The sequence below is a fragment of the Micromesistius poutassou genome, assembly GCF_964030765.1.
Source record: "Micromesistius poutassou genome assembly, chromosome: 15".
Taxonomy (NCBI): Eukaryota; Metazoa; Chordata; class Actinopteri; order Gadiformes; family Gadidae; genus Micromesistius; species Micromesistius poutassou.
In genome coordinates, this window is record NC_140285.1 from 7,169,565 (window position 1) to 7,195,397 (window position 25,833).

The 25,833-nt window shown below is 44.2% G+C and overlaps 2 protein-coding genes across 2 annotated transcripts; one reads left to right on the plus strand and one right to left on the minus strand.

Moving 5' to 3' along the window:
- Positions 1–4,101: 4,101 nt before the first annotated feature.
- On the plus strand, positions 4,102–15,687 carry slc16a4 (solute carrier family 16 member 4; the record flags this gene model as incomplete). Its single annotated transcript, XM_084479807.1, has 9 exons — positions 4,102–4,124; positions 7,055–7,190; positions 7,321–7,453; positions 7,881–8,024; positions 8,293–8,454; positions 8,622–9,329; positions 13,798–14,009; positions 14,534–14,627; positions 15,497–15,687. 9 exons carry the CDS (start codon positions 4,102–4,104, stop codon positions 15,685–15,687), a joined length of 1,803 nt encoding a protein of 600 aa, XP_084335933.1.
- A 3,467-nt stretch (positions 15,688–19,154) lies between these two features.
- Positions 19,155–25,506, minus strand: rbm15 (RNA binding motif protein 15). The gene has a single exon (XM_084480066.1). It carries the CDS (start codon positions 25,379–25,381, stop codon positions 22,805–22,807), a length of 2,577 nt encoding a protein of 858 aa, XP_084336192.1. The 5' UTR covers positions 25,382–25,506; the 3' UTR covers positions 19,155–22,804.
- Between the last annotated feature and the right edge of the window lie 327 nt (positions 25,507–25,833).

A 25,833-nucleotide genomic window follows, 5' to 3' on the forward strand; every position in this document is an offset into this window, starting at 1 on the left:
CTTGAACGCAATTGTTATCTGCCAGCCTATCAGGAAAGAGTGAACACAGGTAATTCGGTTCCCAGGACTAGTTTAAGAGTTTTAGAGAGAATAGAAGAAGCTTTAGGGAGCCTTGCCCTTCAATTGTTCACGTTCACCTTTGTCTACCAAAGCAAATAGTTCAACCTAGGCAAGGCAAGGCCAGTTTAAATATACAGCACCATTCAAACACAATGCTATTTATAGTGCTTACAAATTAAGGAATCATATGTAAAATCATTAAAAGATCATTAAAAAGGACAAATGTAGAATAAATAAAAGATAAGATGGTAAGAGAATAAATGTAGTGCAGACATTGATATTTTTCCATTTAGTGCTTTTTAAACTATGAGTGATATTCTTAATTCTCTCGTGAAGAGGAAACCAGTACAGTGATCGTACTATACTAAAATAATAATTTAAGTTTTACTAACAGCTGGAGGAAACTGGCACATCCAGTCACTGATTTGCTCAAGGAACCTGATGAGTGACTCAATCACCTGTTGATTAACAAATGTTCTTTTGGGTATAACTGGTTTTACATGTGTCAGAGCTCTCCTCTCAGTGGTGATGGGGGTTTATCCTGTGTACCTTAATTATCCAGTTCACCACAGGTGTCCGGCCTCACCCAGCTCCCAATCCCAAGCTGAAACCTACATTTTAGTTGTAGGAAGAAAATGTAATGATTTCACTTTAAAAGGATAGGTTTACTAAAGTCATGTTTGATATTGAATGTTTGTCTAATTTTCGGTTACTTTTCAGTAAATAACAGGCATAATCTTTGCCTTACGTAATGGAAAGGGGTTCTGGAGCAGATGACACTGGAGGGTTTGTCCCGCTATCCATGGTGGTGAATAAATCACATGCACTATTTATACTTTTGTTGATAGATACTCTTGATAATATTCAAAATATATATAAATGTCATTGGGTATCTGAAGTTTTGTTTTCTCTTCGTTTTTTTGGAGATACGTATACTGATGTTGAATTTCTACATGGGGATTTTTTCTTACCAGAGATTATTTTAACCTTTGTGGATGTGATTGCATTAACAATATTTGTTGCTTTAGAGCTGAAACTATTCCCAAAATCATTCGCCGAGGCCAAAGTGAGTACAGGTGACATAGGTGTTCTCGCCCTCCGTTTTGAGATGACATCTATCCAATTTGCATGGCAGTAATGAACAGAAGTGACCAGTTAATACAACCTTTGGAATATTAAGACATTGGACACAATTATATCCAGTGTGTGCTCCCTGTAGATGGTGGGTCCTGTCAAATTCTGAGATGATCACAAATTGACAGTCAACCGTTATGCATGTCATCAAAGAAGTTTGCAGTGTATTATTTAAATGTGAGAGGAAAATTTCAATATGGGAGCAAGATATTTAAAAATATGCAAGCGTTCTAAATTATATCTGCCTGCATAGGGGAGCATAAAGTAACAGGAATGCCCTCTTCCCCTCCTTATAGCCTGACCCCTCTCATTATGTGGACATTAGGAGGAACATATTCAACCCCACCATTATTTTGATGAACCGTAACACCAAACTTTTAATACGTTTAGTGTGCAAAATACATTTTCAAGGTGATGTTAGACATGAAGAGACACAGGAATCAGATTTGCAAAGTGTCCTGTGCTGTGTTATCATTACATAACTCTGTAAATTGGAATGTTTAAAATTGACTTATGTACAGGAAAACACCGGGGAATTTATTTTCAACCTGAATAAATAAAACAAAAGCTGTTTATTAAAGCACTTGAGTGAACGCAGCATAATGTGTGGTCTATAGGGTCACTGTGTAAACACCCGTATGGGCGAGGCTCCACCGCGGCACAAGCTGTCCGGTGTTTAGTGGGATACCCTCGGGCAAAAGGGTGTGTCCACGTCTTTACGATAAAACTATAGAAAACAAACATCTTTCAGCGTTATAGCCTAAATGTATACTGTATATATGTCACTCTGCGAGATAAGCTAGATAAACACACCGTGCTGACAGTTCGCGTGTGCATTCACCTAAAAGCAACCCAGCTGGAAGTGTTGTGGAAGATGGGGGACCCCAGTGACTCAAACGGGAGTGAAGCCTCTGCCATAGGATGTCCTGTTCCCCGGTGCACATGCAATCAAAATCGACGTGCAAACCCCATTTACCTCCCTGCTTTATTGGATGCGGTCTATCGCAGTGTTCATGGCGTGTCCCTCGCAACTGAATATCAGCACTCCTCACGTTTTAGGGGAATGTTTAACTGGGGGCTTCTTCTTTACGCTGGAGGGCTCTCTCTTTTTTGACGTTTCACGTCACGTGTGTGGTCACTGTGTAGGTTTTGGTTTATGCGTCTCCTCTAGCACAGCGATGTAGTGCTCGGAGATGTGAGGCTCAACTTGGAGGAATTCTCTCGTCGCGACCAAGTTATGGCCCGAGCATCCCCGAGCGAACACTCCGCGCAACTTTCTCCAGCCTGTGATATTTCTGCAGCATCTTCTCCCGCAACACCGAGGATGGCTCGGTCCACATTGTAGTGCAACATTGGCAAGTAAAAACACCACAATACCGTGTTGCATTTGATTGAAATTGGATCAAAGGTGAGTAAACATTTAGTATATATTTTTTATAATTTCTTAAGACAATGTTACAACCAGGTCTGTTGTTGTTTTTTCGGAATTATTACTGTCAATAACAATGGATCATACTTTGTAGTTCTCGCTGTTCGCTATAGTTAAGCTGTTTAATTTTTTTTTATTGTAGGCCTATATCTTTCTATATCATTTGATGTTTGCTCACAAATATTCGATATTGTATTCGGCTATTTATTTGGCAATAGCCTTCCATGATCCGTCATCTCATTAAGTTTCATCAAGTTATGCCGCTTGGTTAACCTTTACCATGAATGACAAACCCCAGGAATATTCATTTACATATGCTTTACATATGTTTCCCTTCGTGTTTCAACCAAACTAATTTATCCTCTCTGAATTAGCATGTTGAGTCCCGGACACAATGCACCAGGAGACAACAACTGTTACACAACTTTACAGAGTAAGACCCCACTTCCATGTTCACAATTGTTTGTGCCGTGCTCCATTCGCCATTCAGGGATAATAGACTAAGCCAGGCTTTCTACCAAACACTGAGCACTTCACGGCATAATCTCACAATTCCTCATGCGGAATATATTTTTTGCCTTTCTCAGCACCCTAAGGAACGCGAATCGTTAGATTATAGGACTCTGTGGTCTCGGCTTTGTTGTTGTGAGGGTCTTGTAGAAACAGCCTTATACCTGAACATTGCATATAGGTTTTAGCTTAAGCTAATATACGATATAACATTTTTTGAAGCAATTACCTTTTACCTTTTTATTTTTTTAACAATAAGGTATTTATCCATGTACCTTCCAAATTGGAAAAAAAAAAATATATAGAAATGTCCTGTATATAAAGAAAATATATTGTCATAACTTCACAAAGTGTCAGTTTTAATCTTTTCATTATTACTGTCACATTTATCAGGGAAGCCTACTAGTTTGACCCACATTTACAAAGCTGATCACCATCACCTTCTTCTTAGACAGTTCGGGGCCATATTCACACCAATCAAAGAGAGGCATGATTGGTAAAGTGTGATGGTCTGGTCTGGTTGAAATATTTTGAACCCAATTACGGTCTTCCGTACTACTATTATCTGTACTATTTACAAAGCCCCCAGCAAGGTTGATCAGGAAAGGTTTAACCCATTCAACAGCATTGTCAGGTTAGTATGTGCAGTACATGGATTTATAAGGGATGGGTTATGCTGCATGAAAACCCTACTTCAACTAATAATATTTTGAAACACCTTTACCATAAAGCAGTTTGAAGGAAATCCTTCAAACTGCTCAGGATAGGCGCTCCGATTTCATGAATCATTCCCTCAGGCTGTGTGGACGGTAATTCAGGTCAAACAAGTCTAACATATCCAGTATGTCAAGTAATGTATTTTTCATTCCTGCCCCAGGTGTAACGGTGTAACTCCATCTGAGGAACACCAGGATGACACCCAGAGGATAATTATTCCCACCTGTCATTCCTCTCCACAATCTGCAGCCATGCTACCAAAGGAGACCAACAGGTAGTGCACTGTTTCACCTGTTTTTATTACTGGCCCCTCCGAAGGACGCCTGTCCTTGGCTAACAGGTTTGGACACTGATGGGGGGGCTGAGGATGGGCATTTTAAGTTGCGGACAACAAACTCTTTAAACAACTTCCTCAGGTGCCTTACCGAACAAAAAGGGTATTTGAAGACCATTGAAGAAGTTGAGGTGTTGGTGGAGGCTGTTTTGCTAAAGGGCTGGTTTTAACTTTGACTCGGTCTGCCATACTTACATCATGGTGTGAAATGTAAATGACAACATTAACAAACAAATAAAACAAATATAAAACAGAAAGCAGTAGAGTTGAGAGAGCCAAAGACAGGAAATAATCAATAGCTCTTTTACATATACATTAATGACAGCTCAGAGTGTTGCATCACAGATTAGAGCAACCCTAAAGTGCTACTCTCTATCTCTTGGAAGCAGCGTTCCAACATAATGAAGGGGCTGTTGTGGACTAAATGACTAACAGGAAAGTGGGGTTGCCATTTGAAAGGTGTTCATTATTTCTCCTCCATTCTGACTCTCTATCACTCAGATAAGCCTTCATCTTTTATTTTAACAGTGCCATTTGTACTGTAGAACGTAATTTATCAGACTAAACAGTGTGTTTGTTTCTTACATTATGAAGTTCTATGTTTTATGTTTCTTGTTGACACTGAGAGGCATTAAACCATCCTACGATTGATTCAGACACAGGCAATAATGTAACCATACTTCTTCACTGGTAGTAGATCCTCCACCATTACTATAGCAAGGCTTTGGGGGTCTTGAAACTGACTATTTAAATGTGATGAATCATAATTTATTAATCAATACACTAAAAAAAAAAAAGATATATAACTCCCTTTAATGTTATTTTGCAAACCAGCACCTGCATGTGGTTTGAGAGCTGTTCTGCATGGGTCTTTTCTTGTACCTCCTCTGTTTTCCATTAGCTCCCCTTCGGATGACACGCATCCTCTTGGCAGACAAATGTTTTCTACTATTACTACTATGTTTACAATTTAGTTTGCCGTGGAATAAATCTGTTGCATGTGTGTTAAATAAAAATGGGTTAAAGGACGTGCTGTCAAACCCCAAAAAATCAAGGATATCCAACTTGACTAATTAGCTGAACCCAAGGTTTAAAAGAGGGTTAGGGGGAAAGGGAGAGAGGAATGGACAGAGAAAGAGATTGGCAAGTGGAAGGGGGAGAGAGGGAGAGAGAGAGAGACAGAGAGAGAGAGAGGGAAGGGAGAGAAAGGGGGTGAGAGAGAGAAAGAAAGGGAGAGAGCTTTACATTTATATCCCAGACTTCAAGGGACTGATCTCAAATCCCACATTGACCGGCCCACAATCACCGCACACTCACCGCCTTGCACTGCGACACATGCTGAGGGGAGACTTGTGAACGGCACATGAGGAGAAATGCTTGCCCTGCAGCACACTGGCTTGATTCATTCGTCTTTCCTAATCCGCTCGGTGCTTAATTTGGAGCTGGACTCTTATCGATGTATATTCTGTGTGTTAAACAGAGAGAGATTCCAAATACATTTTTCCACCATTGCTTGGTTTACGGTGACCTGTGTCAGGTTACTCTATTGGCCTACCTGTGTAGCATCTGACCCTGGACACCAGTGACATCAGACCTAGTGGTATGTTGTTTTGGGGTTTTAACAGCTGGCTTTTGTCAGGGTGAGCAATTAGGGCATTCCACAGAGAGGTGAGATGTTAGGCGATGCTCCACCCATAGAACCTTGGAACTTTTACACAGGGCAACACGATTACCATGTCTAAATGATCCCTGACTGACTACTACTCTAGTGCAGGGCTGTATGAGGATGGATTACCATCCCGCCAATTGCTTATCCTTCAGCCTGTCAATCACTTGTGGCAAATAATTATGCTACACACAATTACACAATCATTGCTCAAGATACAGAATAACATCAGGAATTTAGTCTAAATACATCAGGTTAACGAAACTGTATCTAATGTACAAATGGGAAGACATATTCTAGCACATGGTAAAGTTTAACAAACAATCTGGAAACCTACAAGTATAAGTCAGACATTTCTTAGAAGAAGGTTCTCAGAAAAAAAAAAAAGGTTAATTAGCAGATGATTTCCTAGATTGGACATTCATTGATCTACTGTATATTCGCAAAGCCCAACTCTTGTTCCGTGACCGGGGACACTGAGGGCACTGTTGAAGACGTAGATGGATGGATGAATGGGCAGCAGGTCAGACTGACATGCATCATTTTGCAGCATGAGTTTGGACACTGAAATAGTTAAATATTTACATACTCCACAACACACACCACCAGACACCTGATCCTAACACTGGGGGGTCGCTGCAACACACAAGTAAATTGGCCCTGAAGCCTCACCCCATGGCTACAATGTAATCATTGCATACATTACCCGGCTGAGCAATAAGTCACTGCTCTGGACACAATCCATGGAAGTTGAATAGTAGAATAGAATACAAATTAACCTTTCTCTCTCTCTCTCTCTATCAACCCCCCCCCCCCCTCTCTCTCTTTCTCTCTCTCTCACTCTCTCTCTCTCTGTCCATATCAACCCTCTCTCTCTCTCTCTCTCTCTCTCTCTCTCTCTCTCTCTCTCTCTCTCTCTCTCTCTCTCTCCCTCTCTCTCTCCCTCTCTCCCTCTCTCTCTCTCTCTCCCTCTCTCCCTCTCTCCCTCTCTCTATCCCATTGATTTGATATCTGGAAAATAATATGCAAATTAGACAGTTGCAAAGGGGGAGGCCCTCTTTCGACTATACAGAGCCGACCACCCTGCAGCAGTCTGTGTTTCTATAGACATATGGTTGCCAAAGGAATGGTCAGGATCATGTAGTTTACTTTGTCAAAATGGTTCCTCCATAGGCTCATTATTTGGTCTTACTTTTTCTTTCAGCGAAGTCAAGGCGGTCAAGTTAAGCCTGTTCAGCAGGGCTGCTTCCACTGATAAAAAGAAGCCTGAGAAGCAGGTCCAGTACGTGGATCCTCCAGATGGGGGGTGGGGCTGGATGGTGGTCATACATTGCTTCCTGGTAAGTCCCATGTTACAAGCGTCCATTCATTTTTACATGAATTCCCTCGGAGTAAAGGCACAGAAACAACTGTGTATCCTCTTGCATTTGCACCTCACATGGGGATAAGTCATCGTTTGTGTGACTGCAGGTTAATGTCCTGGTGATGGGAACTCTGAAGACCTTCGGGATCTTCTTTGTGGCATTCCATGATGAGTTTGGGGGCTCTGCTGAGGGTATCAGCTGGATCGGTTCCATCATGTCTAGTCTCCGGCTTTCTGGAGGTTAGTCTTAAATTCCCACGTTCTAGGGCCCCTCTGCAAACTGTCAACATCCCCATTAGGAGCGCCTGGCCAGAAACTTAAGCAATAGCAGCCGCACTTTGTGATAAGACATTGTAATTGTGTACATTTGTGGCGAGACAATACTCCAAAAAAAAAACCAAAGCTCTCCGGCAGAAAGAAACTAGTAAACACATTATATTTGTTACGGATCGCTCAGTGTAGCCAGGAGAGACAGTTACAATTGATAAATCACCCAGACCGGTTTGGTGCTTTAAGTTAGTTTAACATAATCATGTGAGTGTGATGAGAATGACAAAGTATAGAATGCTATTTTATCCTACATAGTGCAGGTTCCCCTTCGGCCATCTTCACTACTGGCGTTGAAGACAAACCTTTCAGTATACCTGTGTCCTGTGGCCCTTTGCAGCGCCCATCGCCTCGGTTACCTGTGCTAAGTATGGAACCCGGGCAACCACCATTGCTGGGGCCTTGTTGGTCAGTGGAGGCTTTATTCTCAGCATCTTTGCAAACAGTGTGGTGTACCTCTACATCAGTATGGGAGTGTTCGTTGGTAAGTTGAAAACAAGCTCCACAGCAGAGAAATATGTAAAAGATGTTGTGTTGTAGCTTAGACAAAAAGGCAAACCTACTATTTATTTTGAATTCAAACTGCTTGGACAACATTAGATGACTGCTTGTAACAACATTAGATGTTAATGTCTGTACCAGTAAAATGTCATTACCTCTATCACTGTGCGTTCTTATTTTGACAATAAAATGCTTAATGAAAATGATCAAACTGTTAGCTAATGAGTTATGTTTATTTTTCCCCTTTTTAGGAATGGGTTTTGCGCTTTTATACCAAGCCTGCTCAGTGGTGACCGCATTGTACTTCAGGAATAGGTTAGCCACAGCGTATTCTATCGGGCGCTCGGGCATGGGCTTGACCTTTGCTTTAGCTCCATTCACCCAATTGCTCTTGGACAAATATGCTTGGCAGGGTAGGTGGAATCATTTTATTATATTATCTTTAATTTTATTCATCTCATAAATTTATTGGTTTCATGTTATATATAGTATTCTAAATTAGTAGAACGTCAATCGTGAATTTTGTATTATGTGCTTGGGGTACAACGTAGGATAAGGATTATGTTTTTGTCACTCACAGGAGCCTTGCTAATCCTGGGCGGTCTCATGCTGAACCTGGTGGCCTCCGGGCTGCTACTGAGACCCATCCACCTAAAACCTTCCAGTATGTCACCCCCCAGCTCAGCCGCCATTCAAAAGAGCCCCACCGCCTCCCTCAAGAGCAGCTCGGATAAGGATCACCCAAAGAGCTGTCTGAATGGCACAGGCTCTGCAAACCTCCACAATGGCGTCTGCAAACCAGACTCACTCCCACTCCCGGCACCCCCTCCTTCTCCTCCTCCTCCTCCATCTAGCTGGGACACAGAGGGCCCTGTAGGGCACAATGCCCAGGGGGGGCAAGTGGGCCACAACAACACACAAAACCCTGAACTGCACAGGCTGGTGCAGAGTGGTGTGAATGGACTGGAGCCCCATCATCAGGACTCTGCGAGTCCAGGGAAACACGCGAGCCCGGGCGCCCCGGCCGAGCTGAACGGCGGCAAGAACGGCTCCGCCCCCGCCGGCTCCCCGGCCCCCGTCAGCTCTCCTGACGAGGCCACCGCTGCCCCCTGCCCCTCAGCCAAAATTTTAGACTTCTCCCTCCTGAAAAGCCCCTTCTTCTGCATCTACACTTGGTCGCTGGTGTTCAGCCAACTGGCTTACTTCATCCCCTACTTCCACCTGTCTGCCCGGGCCAGGACCCTGGGGATTGACGCCATGGACGCCTCCTTCATCATCTCGCTGGCAGGTAAGGCTCCACACACAGGTGCCAGTGTACACTGTTTGCGCTCGCACAACAGCCAGACAGGGTCAGTGACAAACGTAGACTAGATGAAGCTCACAGGGAGCCACACCGCAATAGCTGACCTACTCTTGGTCATGGATTTAATTTGAGGAATTTATAGAATTTAGGACTTATTTTATTTTCAGCTGCTGGCGTTTAGGATTTAAAACTTGGGAAGAATTGGGTGTTGATGGAGGACAATGTAGTTGCTCAATCAGGAACTGAAAAACTTGTAAACAAGGGTGCAAACATACTTTTGAACCAGAGAGGTAAGAGAGTCCAGCCCAGACTTTCAAGCAGTCTAAAGAGAAGAGATCCTCAGTAAATTTTAGCCATGAATTATTTGTGAGCTTCTCAGAGACTCTGCAGTCTTATATAATGAATGTGCTTACATAAAAGCTGAACTTTGGTCTACTGACCAAAGCTGCTGGGTTCAGCTGTATCCCATTGATGAGACCCAAACATATGAAAAAAGAATTGCATTAGCATGTCGTGAGTCAAGTGTCCATGTGCTTATAAATCTTTAACGTTGCTGGGGTAGCACTGCGTCAAGTGCAGGGAATTCTGGCTCAGTCTGCTTGTTATTAACACAAAGGTGGGCAGATACTATACCTATAAAGAGATACCTATAAAAGAATAGAACCGTAAGACCTAAAGAAAGGTTGCCCTGTCTGAAGATGTAATCAAAGGATCGGTAGGACAATCAATGGCATTTATCATAATAATCATCATTTCAATCGTATATAATAATCAAATGTGTCACACAATAATCGAAGGAATTTCCAAAAAATCTAATTTAAAGCTTTCCTTATCATGTCATCTCTGGTCCTGCCCTGGAAGGTTATGTGTCAAAGACCATCGGGCTAATGCCTTTCAAGCGCCGCGCATGAATAAGTCATGACACAAGATGTAGCCTCGCCACTATTGGTCCATTATGACTGCCAGAGCACGACCAATCGGTGAGCCAAATGCAAGTAATGCAACACTTAACAGTAATAATTCAACCTTATTTATTTTCCTAAAACAAGTGTACTGGGACCTGAGCCAACAGTAGCTGGGGGGAAAGTGCTGCAGGAGACAGTGATAGAGAAGTATAGCAGAAAGGGGATCCACGGTCCCTAGTGGTCTCTCTCCCTACAACACATTAACATTTAGTGCCAGCAACAGACAACAGCACATTCTGGAGACACGCCATCTCAAATTGTGGTCCTGTGTCCTGAGACAGACAAAAAAAGAAAGAGAGAGACCGAAAGGGACACAGAGAGAGAGATGGAGAGAGAATAAGAGTGAATGAGAAGGGATTCTCCTGTCACCCTTGCTTGCCCCACCCTGTGCCAATCACAGAGGACTATTGATTTGTCCCTTCATCGCCAAGACGACAATCCTGGTCTCAGTGCCACCATCACCAACCACCACCCAGCCAGCAGCGCATGCTCTATCCCTAGGCAACCCCCTCAGCGAGAACGCATGACACACACGCACACACACACACACACACACACACACACACACATCAAGGGCACGTGATGGCTTTGCTTTGTTTCAGGTTTTTTTGGTCTAATTTTGATGTGATTGAGATTTTGCCAGTGTGCAGTGAAGCAGTGGAGCGTAGAAACAAAGAGAGGCAAGGAGAGCAGACCGACTTTATACTGAACAGCTTCTTCCTGTCTAGTGAGGAATCATTTTTGATAGAGGAAGATGGTATATTTTCTCTGAATGTTGCTCTCTATCTCCAGCATATCAAATCAGGTTGCTATAATTGATATACTACCCCAATAGTACCTGGCATCCCCTTCTCTAGTTATCTTCCAACCACACCACCGCACTGCTTCCTCTACCTCCCTGTGAACATCCTGAGGTACAACCTGGTATTAAAACTTAACTAGCTGAGAGGTAATGTTGCCGCAACTGCCAAGCCTAGAGGCACAATCTTATGTGTTTTACGAATTTAACCTCTAGTTAAACCTATGACCTTGAGTTTTAACCCAGTTTTTAATACAAAAGCGTTGAATAACAGCCCAGCCCTATCGTATAGCTTCAGTCAAACATCCATTCAGCCTCTTTCTGTGCTCTCGGTAAACTGAAAGCCCTTTCAGCAAACTCTCTCTTTCAGCTGTCAACACAATCTGTTTGACCTTTCCAGCCCTGAATCAAGTCTTCAACATGTCTGACTTCAAGTCCTCATTCTGTCACAGATGCTGTAGACTGTAGTGCCAACAGCCATTGTTCAGGCCAGGAGTGTAAGTGTGAACAAGAAAAGTTGTGTTGCGGACACCATCGGCAAGTGCGAGAGTCTTGGGAGACCTAATCCTCATCTCCTAAAGAATCTCTGTCTAAATGTACGCACTGCAGTATGCATCGCTTCCCCCCAAGTCAGCCGGAACATCTGCAGAGCCCAACCTTTCACATTGTAAAAACCACAAACAAGCTCCGCTGGCTTTTGAGCAAACAGGGGGACGCCCCAGGCCTCTCTCTCTGGTCACTCTATGAGGACACACAAACACGGTCCAGCTGCCTCCGGACAGCCGTTTGGTGACTCCGACAGGGCCATATATGTGTGTGTGTGTCTGTGTCAGTGTGTGTGTGTGTGTGTGTGTGTGTGTGTGTGTGTCAGTGTGTGTGTTTGTGTGTATTTGTGTGTGCATGTGTATGTCTGTGCATGTCTTTGTGTGTGCATGCGTGTGTGTGCGTGCACATGTGTGTGTGTGTGCGTGTCAGTGCGTGTGTACGTGTATACTCGCGGAGTGTGAGTGTGTGCCTGCGCATACTTTTATTACATAAGTAGGTCAGTGACACTGCAGATTCTCTCCTTTTCCTCTTCGAACACAGCAAGGAATATCAAAAACCTCAACACAAGATTACGGTTACGAAAAGGCACATCCCCGATCAATCGATGAATGGATTGTTTCCCAGAATGTCACCCTATCTCTAGAACTAGCGTGAGGCTCTCTGGCAGCCGTTGTTTGTCATATCTTAACAGAACACATTGCGTGTTTGGGGCGTATCGATGCGTCTGAGGTGTTGCAGTCCGTCGCTGTCAGGGCGTGGGGCAAGCCGCTGTTATCTGCAGTGGACCCTTTGATCGCATTGATTAATGGTACGGTGCGGCTGGCAGCCAGCAGCTATTCTTGCAGCTGCTCAATACACTCCTGAGGTGGCCGAAGCAAATATCGCATTCCTGTTGACCTCAGCAGTGCAGCGGGTATCTGCTGCTTCATCATATCTGCCAGAGCGACACACAGGGGGGGACAGGATCGCTGCATCGTGTTGGGAGTAAAAGTGGTGCCCCCCCCCTCATGGTATCTGCCATTATCTCTCTTTGTGTGGTAACTGTATCCCAACCTGGTGCTATACATAGCACAGCCGAGGATGCAAAGACCGGTTCATTTTCACTGTGAGACGCACACATATGCAAACACACACACACACACACACACACACACACACACACACAGATCCACTTAGAGGGATCATGTGTATTTCGTGTTTTCCCACATTCATTGACAAATGAACACATTGCAGACTGATGTTACAGGATGTCTTGTCTGTGTAGCCACATGCTGACCCATGGTTTACGGTACATGTCTCCTGTCTCTTGCAATCAGTGACCAGCCGCCCGGCTGAACGGAGCCAGCACCACTGACCTTGATGCACAACACTTTCCTCTGCAGTGCGAATAGTTCCCAGAAGACAAGTCAATCTCCCCACTCGAAGTCATCTGATACACTGCTTTTTGCTATTTAATGACCTAAACGTTTTTTTTAGGTCAGGTTAACAGGCTGTACCTACAAACGGGGGGGGGGCATCCTTGAGCAAAATGCTTAACCCCTACATGCTCACTAAGGACAACTTTGTTTACTTTATATGTCGATATATTGAGTGGTAACGACCCAGGTCAATGTCTGTGCAGGTGTGCGTGTGAGGCTTTCCTAATGAGAGGGGGGTGTCTGGGTGGGGCAGATAAGAATATTGTTGCATTATCACCTTTATCCATACTGTACAAGCTGTGCTGATGGCGTTAAGTCTCGTTCCTACTCTTCTTTAATGTTTTTTTTTGTCCAGTTGCACAATTGCAGCGAATATTCATGAGTGTATTATTATTCATTATTCGCGCTGTATTAGTATTCATTATTCATGAAATGGTGCCAAGGAAACAACTGATAATGACTTAATCATGCCAGAGGTGTGAGGTGTCCTAAGCAGCCTGAATGAAATAGCATTAGCATTTTGTGCTAACGGCGGATTATTTTATACCTTAACCGAAGCCGTGGCACGCACTGTCATGTACGGCTGTGCATTGAAAACATTTTGTAATCCTCTTCATTGTATCTAAATCCCTATTTTTTACTTTTAAACTTTTAAATCTTCTCGTCTAGCCGTCTCCAAATATTCCCTTTATCAATCTACTTATTTATGATGTCGGTCGTTTCAGGCATCACAGAGACAGTGGCTCAGCTGGCGTCCGGTTGGGTGGCGGACAGGAACGGCTCCCACAAGTACCACTACCACAAGGCCTACCTCATCCTGTGTGGCGTGGTCAACCTGCTCTCCCCACTCGCCACCTCCTACTTCCTGCTCATGATCTATGCCATCTTCTTCGCCATATTCTGCGGTGGCTATATGGCGCTGCTGCTGCCAGTCCTGGTATGCCCCCCCCTGTATCTTATCCAATCAGAAGTCACAGGTTGTCTTGTATGCATGTTTACTAACTAGACTATTGGTTCCAAACTCACAAACAAATAATACATTGGGCTGATGCATGATTTTCCACATGTGTTTAACAGTATTTGACTTTGTTACTGTAGTTTATTCATGCCTTTGTTGTTTATTTACACTGCATGGTCGTTGGGAATACATGTGTGAATACATGTGCACACCTCATCATGCATAGGTTGCACATGTGTGTGGAAGAAGGCTTTGTGCAAACATTGACCAATGACCTGACGAATGTGTTGTCTGATGACTAACTACCAATTTTCAACACAAATACAAACCCAAGCCGTTATTGATTTTCAATAATCAGACAAATGTGTCTGGGCTAAAGAGGCTGATTGATTGATTACAGGAAAGGGGATGAAAAGGTGCACTAATTTTTTTTTTTTATCTTTATCGTTAGCAAATAAAGAATTGCAAAAGGAGAATTGACCATTGGATGTTTCCCTCTGCAGGTAGACCTTGTGGGATCAGAGAAGCTCAACAATTCCATGGGCTTCTCCATGTTCTTCGTAGGCCTGGGCTGTCTCACTGGACCCCCTCTTGCAGGTATTAAGATCAATGACTGTGTGTGTGTGTGTGTGTGTGTGTGTGTGTGTGTGTGTGTGTGTGTGTGTGTATAGGCCCCATCTCTGTCAAGAGGGGGCCCCAGTTTAAAAAAAAAATAAGTTATGAGTCTTTTTCACAAATGTTTTTATTTTCAAGGGGCCTTGTGTGTCAGATCTTTTCAGAGGCCCATAAATTCCACCCCTCACCGTTGTGATTGTGTGTCTGAGGTCTGAGAGGGGGGTAGAACTTTTGGCATCTGTCTGAAAACTGAAACCAACAGGAGAAGAACTAACCTATACTATGGGTCTGAAAGCATACCAGCATTTTCAACTTTCAGACTAACTGGGTCAAATTTCATTGTTGGTCAGAATGTATGGTAATTCCTAGGGATTATGCTGATTAGGTATACGACCAGTCCACGTATCTTCAAAGTCTGAGCAGCTCTACTTGAGGTGTTTAAACACCCTGGCTGTATAAACAGTTTTGCATGTCTTGCACTTTTCAACTCTCTGTTGAGCATCAATAAAAAGGGAACTGCGATGGCCCTTGGCTTATTACACCTGGTCCTCATAAGGTCCATCCCCTCGAAACCTCCAAGCTGCTGACTCTAAGGGCAGTTCATCAGGGCTGGGATCCATCAAGGCTTATGGTGCTTAAAGCTCAAACTGGGCCTCCTCCTCCCACCTTGTCTCCTCAGGCTCAAAGTGGGCCTCTAATCACCTTGTCTCCTCAGGGTGAAAGTGGGCCTCCTCCTCTCCCCTTGTCTCCTCAGGGTCAGAGTGAGCCTCCTCTCCCCTTGTCTCCTCAGGGTCAGATTGAGCCTCCTCTACTCACCTTGTCCCGTCTCCGCCCGGTCTGTCCCTCTACAGGTTTCCTGTACGACTACACCCAGACGTACGACGGCTCCTTCTACCTGGCCGGAGTGTGCTACCTGCTCTCCTCCGTCTCCCTCTTCCTGGAGCCGCTGGCCCGGCGCTGGGAGGAAAAGAAGGCGGCCCGGCCGGAGAAGACATCCCAGCAGCCGGGTCGCAGCAATGTGTCCCACAACGGGGTCGTCTAGGAGGGAAGTAACTTCTCCACGAGCCTCGCGGCAGGATAGCACAGAGTTCACCTGGGACCAGGTCTTCTGGTCCAGAACCCCGCCTGCTCGTTCAAACATTAAAGGCCCAGTCCAACGGATGTCAGGTGGCAATTTTCGAGAGAAACTGCCAGTTGGGTTGGAGCTTCGCCTTGACATTTCAATACGTCAAAAACCAAAGCTAGCCGTCAATCACCTTGCTAGGAGGTACAGTAGAGGAATGTCATTTGATTAAGAAGTAGTCAGGTTAATGTCAGCTCAGGCATGTTTCATAACACAGCTGCACAACAGAAGTAAGCGAAAATTTTTGGGCCGCAAATATATGAAAAATACCTACAATCAATAATTTTTGGTTTATATCATGGTATTTAACTAATTGAACTAAAGGCAACACAATTTTGACCTAGGAGAGCTAATCTGACGTTTTGTTGGACCAGAACAGCCGGCCAGAAGAGGTTTTTGGCACCAGGACAAAATGCTGGAGGATGTGATGGGGGCGGGCATGTGACGAGAGTATGCTTTTTAAAATATAATATATATACATGACAAAATGATACATTGTTATGCCATACAGTTTATAACCCCTTTATGTTGGTGTGCGAGATGTGGATGTGCATGTACAAGACATGCCTATAGTTATGTTACCAACTTTGTAACTGTGACTTATAATGGCGTAGTATTTCCAATGCCAGCATATGATAATACCAATAATAATACAAATAATAAGGCTCTCATGTAAGCGTATATATATATTTAACAGTTGCTTAACGGAGGTGCCACTCCCTAAGGGACACACAGGGTATGCAACCGCAAGGTACTGGCCTTCCTTGACCACAGCATGTCCTGGTACTGATGAGAAATATTTGCCAATTTATCTTTCCTATATATTTCCTTTTTTTATTAGAACATTTTTATTGAAGAAAAAACGCCTGTATATAGCGTCTCCTCTTTTAATAATACCTCTAATATACCTGTACTCACAAACATGCACTTTGGGCCCATTCAGACCCCTCTGCATAACACTATTCTGTAACCCCCCCCAGGCAGGGTGCTGAGCCACCCATTTTGGAGTCGCCCACTTGTTAAACAGGAACAGGAGGTCTGCCTTAACTAGTCGCAGTTTCAAATTTGTTATATACATGGTTTTTCCATGGTGATGTACAGAAATACAATGCTGTATATTTTCTAACCCACCAATTAGTCATTCATTTTTGCTTTTGACGGGCAATCTCACCATACACATTTTGCATTTAAGATCTGTGATTGAACACCTAGTCTGGACCATTCCCTTCTGTCCTGTTGCTCTATGCAAAAAAAAAATTACCCTCACCCTAAAACTCACAATCTTATAATTAACCATTAACCACTACTACCCATAAATCAATTTAAATCTTTTTTTTGTCATTATTGTTATGACCAGAGAATCTCCCGTCAAGCAATTGAGTGTGGGTGTGTGGACACAGGAGACAGTGGTGACAAATAATCCTTGTAAATCAGTTTAACTGTGGTAGCCTACATACTTGAATGACGATCTTCCTGATAATGTATTATACACATGATGAATCAATGCCTTTACCTGTCTGGGCTAGTAAGGCTTGTAATATGTTGCTGTTACGTTACGCCACAACAGTGCCTACCTGCAGAACATTGAGGCACCATTGGAATCTCTCTTTAACCCTTCACTTCTTTATGATTATGTTTATTGCCATTTAATTGCCATTTAATTAATTGTTTATGACTGCTGACTGTTGGCCTTGTGACGATTCCACCAATCTTCCCTTTTTTATGTGAACCAAAGACACATTCAATATACTTTACATACAAACTGAGCTCTGTAAATCGAGTCTTCACAAGGCAGAATAAAGTTTATTCTTTAAACATAGTTTTGAGAGTACCCATAGAAATCTTTATGTGATTATATAAATCAACAGCGGCCACGTCTTTCCCGCAACATGAGAAATGTGTGGTCATTGTGCCCTCTTGTGGCAAGGGAAGACCTCTACATTAGGAATGTAATTTCAATTAGACCCAAATCATTTCCCCTCCTGCACTTCCACAATGCTCAGTAGAACTCTTTGTACGCTTTCAAAGAACAACCAAACGATTACCAAGCCCAAACGCCAAGGCTGATCTGATTTACATTCGTTACCCATCTTCTTCTGCCATGTCTCAAGTGGTCACTGAATGACATTCCTTTTATATCGTGACATATTGGGACACTTTAAACTAGTTCAGTTTCTTTAGTTAAGGTTTCCTGATGACATGATGTTTTAAGAAACAGTATGGCCAGGCTGTGTATTAAAGTGTTGCATGTCTCAAATACTGTTACAAAAGGTGCCGGGTTATTCAGATTACCTGATTATCTGAATTTTAATATTAGGCTTTTTTCTATTGTTATAACTACTGTTTATTATTCAAGGTTTGTTGCTCTCAGCCTTCGTTTCCTGTATGAGGAAAGACAATTTGTTTAACAAATCACAGACATTTTGTTGGTCTCTCTTGTTGAAGACTGTGCAATCAGCTGCAATAAAGTGGTATTTGACTTGTCCCTTCTTGTGTTTTCCTGTTTTTACTATCAAACTGCCAATTACTAAAATACTGAGAAAGCTTAATCTCATTAAGAAAAACTCAGTTAACAACACACTTGATTTTTTTCAATCTTTATTCATCAAAAGTTACAAAGTATGGACAAGTTTACATCTGACTTGAATTAACTAAATCATCATATATTTCAGATTTTAAAAAAAATGATACAGTAGAAATGATCAAAATCCAATTATATTTGTACATTTCACCCAAAAAGACATTGTGTGTAACACAATGAACACCCTTTTTGGGTACTATTCAGTGACAGTACATTTGTTGAAATGTTATGGTACTTACAGTAGAGAGACCCAGGATGATTTGATGGCCTGATTTTGATGAGTTGATCTCATCCCAAGAAACCTTAATGTGGAAACACAGAAGTACTCGTTAACATGAAGTTTTATGAAGTTGGATATTTATGAAGTTGACTTGTCATTAAGAACATTAAACATGTTTGATGTCTGTGACACAACTGTGTGTATTGCACATTTCAGATATTATGAGTTAGCTGTACAGCTGTGTCATAGATGTCAATTCCAATTCCTTATTTAGATATTATATTATACCTTTTATATTGCACCATACCATCTCTCCCTATGTGTTGTGGAAGTTGTGTCCATTTATAGACCTGGACTGCTTTATAAAAAAAAGTATCAGTCAGAATATCACCATATGCATGTATTTATTGATCAAGCGGTCAAGGTTATTATATATATATATATATATATATATATATATATATATATTAAACAATAAGATATTTGGTAGATTGGATATTTGAATACCAATCAAACCATTGAAACCTCCGTTTTCATACTTTGTGCAGTTTTGTTATAGCATATATTATTCATATTTAGCTTTTTGTTTTCTTTGCAGTTATTTGCCTTGTTAAACTGTTCAGACACAAATTTGAGCGGTAATTCATTCAAAACCTTACAATTAATGAAAAGATTATGCTCAAATTAGAGCAGTGTTGTGGAGTTGTGTTGTGGTTGAAAATAACTAATTATTATAATTATTTATTATGCATTATAATTATTATAATTATTATAAATATATAATTGTATTATCCTCAAAGCTTTAGTTGTCATCATCATTGGCAGTAGCCCTAATTAAAATCGATTTTCTTACAAAGTTACATTTGGGCCAAAGGTAAAATGTTGCTCTACTGTTATATTCCAAGCTGATAATGTCATTAGGATATTATTCCATACAATGTGTAGCTCTACGATCATATTTCAAGTTGGTAGCATCAATAGGATATTATGTCTCTACAGTGGTGAGAGCATCACTGTGTGTGAACAGAAATATCAATGCCCTCAGTATTTATCTAGGGCTCAGGATTATGGGTTATGCACGTTGCGTTTCATCAATCAAAATCCTTAACCTGGCCAATTGAAAATTCATAGAAATTGGTGGTGGGTGGGTGTTGCTCATGTCAATACAGATGTTTTGTCGATACTGTATACTTACCTGTATGCTGCCTTGGTCCCAAGGATACATACCTGCCAGGCAGCCAGCACCAACTGCATACAGCAATAGTGCACAGGCTAACTGCTCCACGCTAGCTCCCTGCAGTGTAGTTGGGAGGAATGCGGCTTGTCGGTTGGTTGACTGGTGATGGACGAGAAGCAGGTCCCCTCCTGGTCCAGAAGAGGGCAGCGTTTCTCCTCTGACTTGGCCGTCCTTCTCTTGCTAAGCTTACATGACTAACAGGGGATGCTGTGTTAAGTCACTTTGTTAAGTCAAATATTTCAAAAATGGGCTCGGCTAGTAGTAGAAGTTAACAACTGTCACTAACTGTGCGGCGACAACAATAAAAGTTTAAAACAACATAGCGGATGGATTCCTCCAGGTGGTCTTGGGTGGTAGTTTCTGCTCCCAGGGTCAAACAGGGGATGAAGGTAACTGCTGGGGTTCTCTGTGGGCCTTGAGCCCACAATGGGAGCCTTGAGCCCACGATGGGAGCCTTGAGCCCACGATGGGAGCCTTGAGCCCACGATGGATGATCCTCCCTCCGTCCTTCCAGCAGGGAGTCACGTGGAAGGGGAAACCAACACACGGAGCAAAACGTGAATGTGAAGCAAATACTCCTAGCCGTGGTGTTGGTCTAGATCCTCTCCCTTTGAGACATGGGGTCAAATCATGACTTAAAGGAGGACCAGTGCCAGACCCCGGAGCTAGTTCCTGGGAACATTGGTTTAAAATCAGCCCCAGTGGGTTTCAAACAGCCACGGCCTGGTATCTCGGAGCGCTATGGAAACATCAGGATGTCACTCGTGTCTTCCACAGGGGACTGTGTGTTTCTGTGTGTGTTTGCACATGTGTGTGTGTGTGTGTAGGATCGCAGCAATTCATACGACAATGAGGAATGGAGGCCAGCCGGCGGCTGCAAAACAACAGGACCCTGGCTCCCACGTTTTCAGCCTTCCCTGTCATATGTGCGTGACAGTGGGTGCCCGCCACTGCTGTTTCACAAAGCAACAGCGGGCGCGGTGCAGAAGTAGGCCCGCTCCTCGGCTCCGGAACAAGGCGTGGCGCGGCAAAAGGCAGGATGTGGATCACAGGTGATTCTCTGCTTAGTAACTCGAGGTTCAGCAAAAGGCCTCTAAAGATATCAGCGCTCCTCACACGAACAAGGGAACGCTCCTTTCTTTTCGTTAACAAAATCATAAAACGGCGGTCTCCCCTTTGTCGCGCGTGGCCAAACAACAATTCAAGATACAACTCCTTTGAAACACAATTAAGCATGGGGCAGCGCGTTTCTTCAAACTCACTTCCAACGGAAGAAACAGCGTTTTCCTTTCAAATGAAACAATTTATTTCATACTCGGGTCACGCAAGTGCACAGAAGACCTTGAGGGTATTTTTCGCAAAACAGCTTCGCACGGGATGTGCCGATTCTCCGTTTCCCCCCACATCACATGACGGGTACATTTTGTCAATATTTCCACTTTTAACAGAAGTCATGGCGAGTGCAGGTAGGCTGCACATCCTAATAGCTGCCTCGACAGTTGAGACTCACAACATACTTGGGCTGGTTCCGTCATGGCCAAGGTGCTCAACCACCTGAAGCCACTGAATTCTCTGCTGGTCCAAACTTGAGATGGGTGTGATGTTCACAGATACAACCATTGTTTTACACTTTTTTTTTTTTTTTTTCTCAGTACATACTAATCCAAACTTAATTTATAAAACTACAAATCAGCGTGGGTTAATATTTTATGACAGAGTGGCATTAACATAATACTAAGCAGGCTTTGAAATTATGTTAAAAGTGTTTTGTTTTTTTTGCAGATAGAGCTCAGCTAAAAGCCCTAAACATGAAGCTGCTAAGGGTTTAAACACTATAGCTTCAAACAGTTTGATTTAACGGAGCCCTGTTTTATAAATAAATAAGCATTGATTGAGTCATACAAATGATAACCGATATGAATACTCATATTCTTGGTAGTCCTACTAGCTTCAGAGTGAGGAAAACGTCAAAGATTGGTTAATATCAACACAAAAGTTTTAGCCTAACTCTTTTTTATCCATACTATTGGAATCGGTCTTCGTAGGTCACATTTTACAATAGCCATTGCAAGAACAGGGATGCGCAAAATAAAATACACCATTAAAAGCAAGGAAATAAAAAAATCCTTATGGGTTAAGGGCTCATCTTTGGACAATAATCTATAAATATTTAGCATGCCAGATTAGGAGGTATAGGTATCCCAATAAAAATATATATTATGGTAAATGAAGTGACTAAAATGCCACTAGCCCTATACTGAATAAAGTTTCATTTAATTCCAAACAATAGTAATATAACTCAACACTTATTGTCACCAACAGAATACACATTAACAAGTGTTGCTTATATAAAAAGTAGTATTTCTCTTTACCTGTCCAAATATTACAAGATGTGTTTATTTAGAATCGCTGCACTGTTTATCTGCACCCATCTTAACAGAAATATAATTCACCTTCAATTTCCTCCATCACGTGATGCGTTTGGCTTTGGGGAATATAGTACGCATTCATGATTGCATGGAGCATAATTTCTTCCTACAAGATTATCAAACATCATTATCGTTATAGATTGTTGACACTAGAGTTGCATTAACAAATTATGCCAAATAACTTTGGCAGATGAACCAAAATTAAGGAGTTGTAACTGTACTGGTGTTTCAATTCGGGTTAAAATCTCAATATGTTCATTGATGGGGATTTACAGTTTTCATAATATGTATGCTTTACATAAAGAACCCTTTGAGGGTCTGAAGAACTGCTAAAAGTAAAACACTTTAAGAACAAACATTCCCTTAATTGTATGAGGGTAAACAGGTTTGTGTTTTTGTCTTTTCAACTTTAGTGGAACATATAGCTACACACGTACACAGAAAGGGCCCACCACAACAGGCCCCGTAATGCAGAACACACAGCATGCAACAGCTACGGACAGAGCTTTTTTTTTTTTTTTTTACATTGTTTGGATTTTGTGTGCTCTGACATTTTAAGGTTTTGCTTTCTAAGAGGCTCCGCGGACTACAATCATGACCAGGTAGTCCTCCTCAGTTTTAGCCAGAGCTTTGGCAGAGGAATCTAAGAACTGCTGGGAGAAATCACAGGGCGGGAAAGCGTGGAGCACCCCTGCGTTGTCCTTATCTCTGCTGCCCCCCACTGGCAGGCTGATCACCCCTGCCGCTTGCTTTTGCTTTAGGTAGGACACCAGGTTGCGCAGGGGCCGCTGCGTGGAGGCAGCCCCGTCTGGCGTCGTCTCTTCCACGGCCCCCGGGACGGCCAGCAGGATGGCATAGCCGCCGGGGCCTGCCACCTTGATGCGGCGAGACACCTCGTCCAGCTTGGGCTGGTCCAGGCGCAGACGCTGGGTGATCTTCAGCTCGCTCACCTGCCTCCCGGTCTGGCCGTCGATGAGCAGGTCGCTGGCCACGCTGTGGTCCCCCTCCAGCAGGTGCATGTTGGCCGGGAAGTTGCTGTTCTTCAGCAGCAGCATGCCGTGCCAGGCCATGGCCAGCCGGCAGCCCTCCTGCTTGGCCATCGCTCCCCTGGAGCTGCTCTCAGCGCGCTCCCGTTTGGCCGGCACCTTGCCCCCGCCATCTCCGCCGCCCGCCTTTCGCTTGCGTTCTCCCGGGATGGGGAGGCTGCCGCCTGGTGGCCCTCGGTCCGAGAGGCCCTGGTTCTTAAGCCTCCTCTCTGCGCCGCCAACACCGCCGCTGCGCTCCAGGCCGCCGTGGCACTCTCTCCCCGGGGACGGCCTCTCGCCCCTCAGGGGCCGCTCGGAGTCGCTGAATCGCCCGCCGTCTCTGCTGCTGCCGCCGGGGCTGCCGTCGGGGGAGGCACGGCGCCGCCGGGCCTGCCTCTCGGTGCTGTCAGGGGAGCAGTCCAGATGACGACTGTCCTCAACCACGCGCCGCTTACGCGCAGCGTCCCGGCCCTGCAGCTCGCACTCCAGGGGCCAGGGCTCTCTCTGCCGCCGGTCCCGCTCCAGGTGCTCCAGGGGGTCAAACGGAGACGCCCGCACACGCTCACGCATGGCGGGGTTGGCCCACTCGGCTCCGGGAAAGAGCTCTCTCTCCCGGAAGTGCAAGGGCGGTGGAGTCCTCTCCCTGACCCTCAGGGGCTCAGGCGTGGCGCGGTGAACAAACTGCTCCGCCACCATGTCGAACGGCGGCAGCGGCAGGGGCTGCAGGAACTGCTGCTGGTACCGGTGCTCTGTGTCGGCAAAGTCCACACGCAGCCGCCTCTCTGGCCCCCCCAGAGGGAAGCCACGCATGTGGGTGCAGGCCGCCTGCGCCGCGTCCAGGCTTTCGTACTGGATGTAGGCCCAAGTGTCCCCCTTGCGGTAGTCGATGGTCCTTATGGTGCCGAAGCGGTCAAACTCTCTCGCTAGTGCAGCCAGGGGGACCCAGGGGCCGAGACCCCCCACCCAAAGGCGCGTGGTGGGCGTGGCTTTGCCGTAGCCTATCTTTATGGGATTGCGGCCGACTATTTTGCCAGACATGCTCAGTTTGGCACGGTGGGCCATGTCAAGATTTTCAAATTTCAGAAATCCATATGTGCTGGTCTGTCCCCGCGTGGGTCTCTTGATGTCCACTTCTGTTATGACGCCGAAACGGTCAAAGGCTCTCCGTAGGTCGGTTTCTGTAACAGTTATGTCCAAATTACCAAGAAACAACGTCCTGTTTGCCCTTTGGTCATCTTCTGGAGAAATAAAATCCTCCTCGCGAAAAGCCGCTCTCTCCGCTATAAAGGCAGGCCGTGCCCTGGCCTCGAAGAGGGCAAACTCCCTCTCTCGCTCTAGGTCTCTGGCCAGGACAGGGGGAGGTGGAGGAGGAGGAAGTCTACCTAAAGCCAGCTGTTGGAGCCTGTAGTCTCTATATCCAAGCCCAGTGGGTGAGAGAGGCCTCTGTGTATGCAAGTGTCTATGGCCTGGGGCTGCACCATATGGGTCTCTCTCGACGGGAGAGCGACTTCTCCTCCTGTTAATATACACCGCTTCAATTTTCAGCGGACGGTCGTACAGCACCAGTCGTCCCCTGGCATGCTTAGCAGCCCGGGCGTCCTCGGGCTTTCTGAAGTTCACAAACGCAATCCGTTCGTCGTTGCTGCGGCTTATTTTGACACTCACGTCACCAAATTTTTTGAATTCGTGAAAAAGCCCGTCTTCAATGTCCTCGTCGCTCAACTGGGTGCCCAGCTCGCTGATTTTGAGCGTTTTGTACTCACTTTCTGCGGTGGGCAACGGAGCCCTTGGTTCTAGCCGTGAGTTAGTCCTCGGTGCTGCTAAATCCAGTGTCATGTTAAGGCTGTGGCTCTTACCGAGGGAGCTGGCCGCGACAGCCTGGTAGCTGTGGTTGTTACCAGCCCGACCATGTCCGTCGAAATCCCGTTCTCTTTTCTCGCCGAGCAAACTCCTTCGTGTGGAACCACCTTCACTTTTGACCGAGCTGTTTCCATTATTACTTCCACTGGAGATGGAGATAGCACCCATTTTCTTGCTGGCTGGGTGGCATCCTCCCCTGTCTCGGATGTCGTCCAAGGCCCGTGATCGTTTTTTAATCGGCGATCGTTCTTTACCTTTCATTTCACCCCACGCGGACCGTAACCCTTACAACAATCGACGTTTTCTTGATAATATTTTGCAGATTATTTGATTAATTATTGGGAAATAAGTAGAAATGTATTCAGTGACCCTGCGGCAAAATAACAACATTCGCCATTTTGTCCAGAATAGCATTAACCCCGCCCCATCAATCGGATTGGATTGGACGGGAATGTGGGCGGTATACTTTGCCTTGTACGTCAATCATGCAGTTATTTTGACTACTTCCATTCAATGATATTTTCACATCTTAAATACAATGACTGAAATAAAATACAATTGATTTAACAAGACACAGAAACAAACAATAGCAAAAAGCACAATTGTTGTAATAAATATAAGTAAGTACGAGTTGCAACCCACAAGGTGGCAGTATTTAACCAATTCGAAGTTAGTTATCTCGTTTATAAAATTGCTCTATTTTATAAAAATGT

Bases quoted from the DNA above. Each gene is read 5' to 3' on its own strand.
- rbm15 (XM_084480066.1), bottom strand. From the start codon at position 25,381: ATGAAAGGTAAAGAACGATCGCCGATTAAAAAACGATCACGGGCCTTG.